We start from the raw sequence: 7808 nt of genomic DNA on the forward strand, positions 1-7808 counted from the left end.
AAAGATCAAAAACGCGATTTTCATTGGAGTGGGTCTTTAAGGACAATTTAAAGTCAAAGACTACAAAAAAAGGTAATAAAGTTCAAATTTAAGAATACAAGATATATATTTAATAATAATTCAAATCAGAGGGCTGCACGGTGGAGCAGTGGTTAGCGCTCTTGCCTCACAGCGAGAAGGCCCCGGTTCGAATCCCGGCTGGGACCTTTCTGTGTGGAGTTTGCATGTTCTCCCCGTGCATGCGTGGGTTTTCACCGGGGACTCCGGCTTCCTCCCACCGTCCAAAAACATGCTTCATAGGTTGATTGGTGACTCTAAATTGCCCCTAGGTGTGAATGTGAGAGTGGATGGGTGTGTGATTGAGGCCCTGCGACAGACTGGCGACCTGTCCAGGGTGTACCCCGCCTTCGCCCTTCAGTAGCCGGGATAGGCTCCGGCACCCCCGCGACCCCGAAAGGGAATAAGCGTTCAAGAAGATGGATGGATGAATGAATTCAAATCAGACAAAAAAAATACAATCCAGATCAGCAATCTTTTGACCTTTTGTGCTTTTAAATCTTCGTCTTATGCTACTTCACACCAGTTTCAGAAACATGCGTTCAAGTGACCACTTCTGATTGAAAGTCAATGTAAGTAAACTTGTGTAAATGTGAATTTCGAGCTTCGGTGTTTAAAACTCTCATGTAGACACGTAGCTACGCAAGTTTTTAAGTCTGTTTTGAGGTTCTATGTACAAAACGCCAGTGAATACATGTTAAAGGTTAAACCAGGTTAACTGTGAACAATAAGCAACTTAAATTTGATCGTGATGTTTTCAAAACAACGAGGTGCCAACCGGTTAAAAATGGATCATGAAGGAGAAAGTAAGAATTGCAATTTGTGCACATCTGGAATCATATGACACAGAGTTATATATTGGAATAGAGCTGTGAATGAAAAAGCTTAAGCTGCATTTTAGTTCTAATTTTTCCATCAAAGTTCTATTTTTTAAAACTATTAACAAATTAAGTCATCTTTTTGGGTCTTGCAGCAAAACATTTTTAATCCAAAGTCTCTTGCAAAGCCACTCCTGTCTTGTGGTTGCAGGTTTTTCCAAACCAGATTAAAAAAAGTCTTAAGACTCCCAAAAAAAGGCCACATATGTGTTTTTAACCACAGTCTACAGCAGTTCACCTAAAGGGAGCGTTTTCCGGGGCATCCAGCAGGACTCCACACACCCACCCTCACTGACTCATGAACAACAATTAGCAGAGCTGAGTTTAGAGCTTTTACTGCCGGCTCTTTCTTGGAGAGGAGAGGATCTTTGATTTGAGACAGGAGGAGCTGTAAGCTCCAGAGTGCAGTGAATCCAGATGTTGTTCTCATTGCAAGCACGCTCACATCTGGAAAACTTCTTACAGTCTTCCTCTGCTGCATGTGACCGTTGACTGCAGCTGTAGAAATAACTCGGAGATGTTGAGCATCTGCGAATTCCTCCGTGAAATTTGCATGTCATTTTTTCATACTGTGCGACTCCCTGAGTCCACGCAAACATTTCGGTTAGTGCAAAATACGCAGCTGGTTTTTTGTTCAGCATCACACAACAAAATGGAAATAAAGCCTTGAGGCAATAGCAGATGGTGGAGAGGTGTACCTTGGTGATGTAGGTTAATTTCAGGCTTCCAACAGAGCTGGCTCCACTGGGCAAGTTCTGCACGCAAACACAAAAAACAAGCTCGTCATTAGCTCAGAGAGCAAGGTTCAATGCCTCCTATTGATTCCTTTCATCGGCTCTAACCGCTTGTGCAAGTGCGTGTCATAAAAGCGCTGTATGTGTCAAGCACCTGGGGGTTGTCCATATACCAGAGCAGAGCATTTCCCTTGGTGTCTAGGATGAAGTATCGCCTCTGGAAGCGGCAGCTGCTCTCCTTCTCCTCCACGTCCAGGAAGCCGCACACACGGTTCAGCCGGTCAACGTACGGCATGCTGCCGCTCTCGCATATCACTGAGGCACAGGTTAGGACAGGAGAATGAGGAAGAGTCAGCGTTGACGAGTTCGGTTAGCACACAGACAGGCAGGCAGGTACGGGGGGTTAATCATCTTTTGGTGTTCAGGCACAGAGAGAAACAGAGGCGCTCACACTCAGCAGTTTTTCATGTGACGTGATCGGGGCTGAGCAACAAGCCCTGGAAGCCTCAGGCTGAGCTGAGGTCGAACACCACAGCCAGAAATTACAGACTGCACTCGAGATCTGCACACATGCACATTTCCACTGGACAGGGAGGGGGAGTGGGGATGTTTAAAGGGATGGGGGGAGTTCTTAAAACATTTTGCAACTTAATTATTGATTGAAGCACATTTTTTTATTACATTAAATTTTGTGTTTCCTGAATGTTTTTCAAAGTCCTGATGTTTATACTCATCAAAAGACTTGAATTAGGATTTTCAATGCATACAAGGTATTGATATTTTAACCACAAACATAAATTATAAAATATTCCATCCAACATGAATAACTTCCTTCTAGCAAACCTTTTTTTTGGACAGTCTCCACAATTTCTGCAAAGACATTTAAACACAAAGAAATGGGGCACACATCTTCACCTTTTTGCCAACATTTCCCATGAGCTATTTTTAAACCCCAAACCATGAAATACAATGTCTAATTCTGAAAGTGGGCTGTGCCTCCACCCCTGTCAGCCGTGCAAACTTTCTGCTGAGACAGGTCAGAGATGCAAAAGCAGTTTGCAGAAACCGAGTGCAATGGAAAAAGTTTAGACAGCACAGGTTACTCAGATGCCAACTGGCACCAACGCACGTGCGCACACACGCGCCACTTTTGCAGGGTTGAGAACACATCTGGCTTGAATAAAGAAGTGGCAAAATTCTAAAAAGAAAAAATGCTTTAATTTTAAATTTAAAATGTATGGTTTTGTTGGGATCCCACCTTTGTGAACAAATTTAATCTCTTCCTGGATGGATTATATTCAAAATTATGGATGGGATTAGTGGGTCAAGTACAATTAGACACAAGATTGGACTTTTCCAAGTTGCACAAGTCAAAATCAGTTCAATATTAAATGCAACACAGTGTTTTGCAAATAGTTTTCCTTCCTCTTAGACTGAAATTATACATGATCACGGTGGTTTTTTTGCGAGCCTGATGCAGTAACCCGTGACAACCCACTTCATTCTGCCTCGTCAAAGCAGCAGACACCTGTTGAGCACACGGCTCTGAAACCTCAAGCTCAGAATCCCGGTCCAGATGACTTACCCGCTGTGTGCGCCACAGCCAGCGCCCCGCAGCCGCAGCGGCGCTAAGAGCAGACGCAGCCGAGCCTGGCGCGCGGGATCATGGCGAGCAAACTCCAGGAAAAACGTTCACACGCAGCATTCGGAAATGTAGACTCAAAAATAAAATAAAACAAGTATGCACTAAAACCTCGCGTCTGTTTGTTTGCGTGATCGGATTACATTAAACTTGTCGTCTTTCCGGGTTCGACGTTTCGTTATTAGAATAAACCAGCCCCGGATGTGATGTGATCTATGGGTCCCTTGAGCCCGGCAGGGGCCCTCCTCCTCCTCCTCCTTATCCTCTTTGCTCACTGCCTCAAAGTTTAACTTAAGTACAGACGTTTTGAAGTGGTTTCATCTGCTGCATCGTTTTGACTTCTTTTAACAATGATAAAACAATTTTTATTGTTTTTTTTTACATTAAATTTCTGATTCAGTCATGTTAATAATAAACTCATGTGCCAGATCAAGGTAGAAATAAATCAACACTGCATTTTTTAGATCATGACAAGTTACTAGAAAAGAAAATTGAAGTCTATACGGAAGAGCAAACTTTACATTGAAAGGTCAAACAAAAGGGTAATTGTTTATGCAAAATGGGATTGTTTTTTTCAGTTGCTGTGTAATCTTTGTGGTCATTTCAAGATCTTTTGTTGTCATTTGTGTGTCATAAATATTGTTCTTGTCATGTGAAAGTTAAAGTCTCACATGTCCCAAGAATGGGGGGGACCAAAGACCAAGTCTCCTGTATCATTAGTTTATTTTTAGGAATTTTTTGGTCTCAAGTTCCTAATTTTTCATTATGTTTTTAGGATCTTCCTATATTTTTATTTTCTATTTTGTTACATAAACCACAGTTTTGACAATAAAAGAAAACTATTCTAATGTATCATGTGTTTTGATCTATTTTTTAAGACAAATAATTTTTATTGGATATGTCATATCAGGTAAAAATGACCTGGCAAAAGTAACTTTTTATAGTGAAAGTGTTCCAGTGTTGAGGCCCAAAGCGCTTACAGTCCCAATTCCCACTCACCCATACGAACACATTCACACACTAATGATGTCTAGCCCAAGCAGACTTTGACTGGCTGTGACCTTTTGAGCAGAGGTCAACCACAGCCACCCCTTTACCCCCATGCATGAATGTACACAATGTTCTGGTTTTGTTTTAATGTTTGCTTTTATTCTTGTTGTTGGTTCTCTGGAGCATCTTTTTGGCTTTACTGTATATGTCACTGCCAATATTTTGTGTCTTTTTGATCACCTTCATGTTGTAGCTTTTGATTTGAAGCTGGTTTTGTCAGACAAGTGGCTAATTTTTAACAATCTGCACTAAAAATCAGTCAATTAATCCATCCATCCATTTTTTTAACCCACTAATCCAGTTTGTGGGTCATTAGGTTGCTGGAGCCCGTCCTGCCTGTCGACTAGGCAAAGGTAGAATACACCCTGAACTCAAACACACATTCACACATGGACACCCAGGAGCAATTAGGAATAATCAGTTAACCTATGAACCATGAATGCCTACAGAAAACCTACACATGCACAGACAGATTTCCACACAAGAAGGTGCCAGGGCCCTCACGCTGTGTGGCACAGAGCGCTAAACCACTGAACCCCGTGCATCCACGCTAAAATAAGATTGTTAAAAATGAGCTTCTGTGTCATCGATCACTGACGTCCCTTTCATGCAACTTCTCTAGTTTCCCTTATTCTTAGCAGTGGTGGTAAAAGTAGGGGTCTCAGGGCTGGCGTTGGTTTTCACAGGTTCAAGAGCATCAAACAAATTGAGGGATCAGTTTTGCTGTCATGACCACATAGTTATAAACATTTGAAACCACGAGGACTTTCTACTTGCCAACCATCTGAGCAATTTTCTCATTTTCCGAAACATACGAGGGAGGGGAAATTTGCTTTCCATCAACAAGGAGCAATCTAAAATGTAGCCTGATCTTTTGAAGCCTTTCCAAGGCTTTAACTGCAAAGTACAGAGCCGTAAGCTGAGCTATTTAACACAAATGTATTTTTGCTCTTGAATGTCCTTAAAGAATGTTTTAAAAAAATCTGATAATGATCTGTGGGGGTTTCCCATTTAAAAGTCAAATTTAAAATATGCATATAAAATAATGTCCAAATTATCCCATATTTTATGATCTAACAAAATATCAGATTTTTTTACGTATTATAACAGAATTTTGCTTCACTTTTCTTGCACCTTCAAGTAACAGAAACTGCATATTGAGTCATCCTGGCAAGCAGAAAGAGAAAGCCACCATTTTTTTTCTCAAACCGTAATTTATTTAAGTTTGTTTACAATCTGAAGTTTGATGGTACCATCAGCCAAATGAAATGATTCACCTACGTAGGAGTGATTCTTACTTTTCTTTTGGTAAAAATGTGTCCTCCTGTTAAGAGGAAGTGGTTACCCATCATATGACCTGCCTGTGTACAGAGACCTACCTCGCTGATTTCATATCCTGTGGCGCCTGCACAGAATTTTAGTCAGAATGCTGCAGAAAAAAGGTAAAGTTTCCATCCAACTTGTTACTACCCACTGAGCCTCCTTCAGTTTACATGTGTGACACGAGGCCATAACATCAGCTCTGCTTCAAAACACACTGCAGACATGAGTTCAAGCACAAAAATATATAAATCACCAGAATAAAGAGATGACCTAACTACATCCTCACAAGTATTTACCTAAAATTCTCCCGCGTTTCCATTCAAATAATCCCAAATCACATAATGTACTTCAATAATTTGTCTTTTCTTCATTTTATTTGGATTTTGGAACACAGAAGACTCCTGGAATGCAGTTCATAGCAGTGAAATTAAGTTGTTTTCCTTAAATCATTAACATCATGACACACTTTAGAGTACTCTGCTGAAACGCCCCGAAACTGCCACCCTCCTTTAAAGTGAGCTATAACATAACAGATAGAAAATCATCCTGAGGAGGATGACTTCACAGCTGACTGAAGGCCATGCGCAGCAGCAGGGCTGCCATCAGGACGACCGGGCTGGAGGCCAGGGCTTGGGAGCTGTTGCCGTGACTGTGACTGCGGTGCGGCCCATTGCAGTCGTCGCCAAAGCAACATTCCATCTTGGCTCCGGAGTTGCTGCTGTGCGCCTTGTCACAGAAGGCCTTGTATGTGCATGACTTCATCACAGTGTCTGAAGGACAGTGAAACACATTTATAAACTTATGTAAGTCTTTCAGTGCTGTAAACACAATAACATCTAAAAAAAATTGCACAATGTAAATATAATTTAGATTTTTATCATTAAAGTGATTGAAACTTTTTTCTAATCAAAAATACCCACAACAAAAGTCATAAAGAAATCATATGGGGTGAAAATGACATAGTAATAGTTATACAACGACTAAATGTGGCCACAAAAGTTACAGAAAACATTTTTAGTCAGAAGAAATGACATTAATAAAACTGTCTTCCTCAAGCAGAGAATGCAGCTGATTGTTGGTGCTGCACTGACCTCTAGTGAGGTTAACTATGATTCATATTGGGCCGTGTTTACTCACTTGGTCCTGTAATAGTGGAGCAGGCATCAGCGTACTGAGGGCAGGAAGTGGACCCCTGCTTATTGCAGTCGTCCTCACTGGAGGCCACACATGTGTGACACTTGAGGGCGTGGCCTTCACAGACAGAGCAAGAGAGAGCACCTGGCTTGAGACTAAGCATGCATGTTCACAGGCAGGTGCAGTCAGGCACACATATATTAACAAAATTAATTTTTCAAATGAGCATCCTCTCCACACACTCTCTTTTTGTAAAAAAAAAAGCATCACTGTAATTCTGCTCCTAGATTATACATTATATAAGTCTACCTTAAAAGAAAGAAATAATAAAACTTATTTTCCACAAAAAAAATCTGACAAAAATGAATTTGAGATCTCGTTTTTGTTCAAATCATCAAAGTTAAAACTAAATTGTTAAATATTTATGGTCTTTTATATTAGTAGCTTGTCAAATAAATGATTTTCACATTTTTTCCTGTTTTTAATAAACGTCTTTTCAGCATTTCTACAGTTCAACATTTAAAAAAACGGTTCACCAATTTTTCCGTATTTGTACAGCTACTTCATGAACTAAATCAAGTTACTTCAAATTTTGAATATGAATGTTGGATACAGATTTACGGAATACTGCCTGGTCTGCATGTACGTAGGTTTGTCCGGAATCAAATAAGAATAATGCCTAAAAGTTATTTTTTTTAAAAACTTACTGTGAGAGGCCAGAGAGACGAGAACGAGGAAGCCCAAAGCAGTCTTCATGGCAGCTGGATGATGGGTCACTGTGTCTGCAGTCAAGGGGTTGCAGTGAATGAGTGTCTGCTGGCGGAGACACTGGCAGCTGAGGTGGAGGAGGAGAGCTTTAGCTGTGAGAAGGACATTAAAGCTTTATCCCAGTAATCTCCATTTATGCTGCACAACCAACATCATGCACGGATGGACTTAACTACAGTTCAGGGTTGTGCAGCAAGAACTTCCAGGTCATTCAATAATAGT

General features: G+C 40.9%; 2 protein-coding genes across 4 annotated transcripts in view; both read right to left on the reverse strand.

The window, feature by feature from the left end:
- The window catches only part of si:ch211-204d2.4 (uncharacterized protein LOC100003662 homolog), a 14727-nt gene extending 10809 nt beyond the window's left edge, over positions 1–3918 (reverse strand). The window contains exons 1-3 of one of the 2 annotated variants that reach the window (XM_036213571.1): positions 3255–3918; positions 1824–1984; positions 1634–1690 (exon numbers count right to left, since the gene is read on the reverse strand). In XM_036213571.1, coding sequence (XP_036069464.1) covers positions 1634–1690; positions 1824–1964 — 198 coding nt within the window. In that variant the 5' untranslated portion in view covers positions 1965–1984; positions 3255–3918. The remainder of the gene's footprint in view (positions 1–1633; positions 1691–1823; positions 1985–3254) is intronic. The other variant, XM_024275070.2, reaches the window with a different exon arrangement.
- Positions 3919–5424: 1506 nt separating this feature from the next.
- Positions 5425–7797, reverse strand: si:ch211-113d22.2. 2 transcript variants are annotated; one of them, XM_036213573.1, is made up of 3 exons: positions 7526–7797; positions 6822–6962; positions 5425–6454 (listed from the first exon to the last, which is right to left on the reverse strand). In XM_036213573.1, the coding sequence occupies exons 1-3, from the start codon at positions 7572–7574 to the stop codon at positions 6246–6248; spliced, it is 399 nt and encodes a 132-aa protein (XP_036069466.1). In that variant the 5' UTR covers positions 7575–7797; the 3' UTR covers positions 5425–6245. The 2 variants fall into 2 exon arrangements, with proteins under 2 accessions (XP_036069466.1, XP_036069467.1); XM_036213574.1 differs by having other exon boundaries at positions 5440–6454; positions 6822–6935.
- Between the last annotated feature and the right edge of the window lie 11 nt (positions 7798–7808).

Source organism: Oryzias melastigma, linkage group LG9, assembly GCF_002922805.2.
Source record: "Oryzias melastigma strain HK-1 linkage group LG9, ASM292280v2, whole genome shotgun sequence".
In the NCBI taxonomy this organism is placed as follows: Eukaryota; Metazoa; Chordata; class Actinopteri; order Beloniformes; family Adrianichthyidae; genus Oryzias; species Oryzias melastigma.

Excerpts from the sequence above, each read along its gene's own strand:
- si:ch211-113d22.2 (XM_036213573.1), bottom strand. The coding sequence starts at position 7,574 with ATGAAGACTGCTTTGGGCTTCCTCGTTCTCGTCTCTCTGGCCTCTCAC. Across the intron at positions 6,963-7,525 it reads CGTCTCTCTGGCCTCTCACA|GTGCTCTCTCTTGCTCTGTC; the intron begins GTAAGTTTTTAA and ends GTCTCAAGCCAG. Across the intron at positions 6,455-6,821 it reads CTCCACTATTACAGGACCAA|ACACTGTGATGAAGTCATGC; the intron begins GTGAGTAAACAC and ends ACTGTCCTTCAG.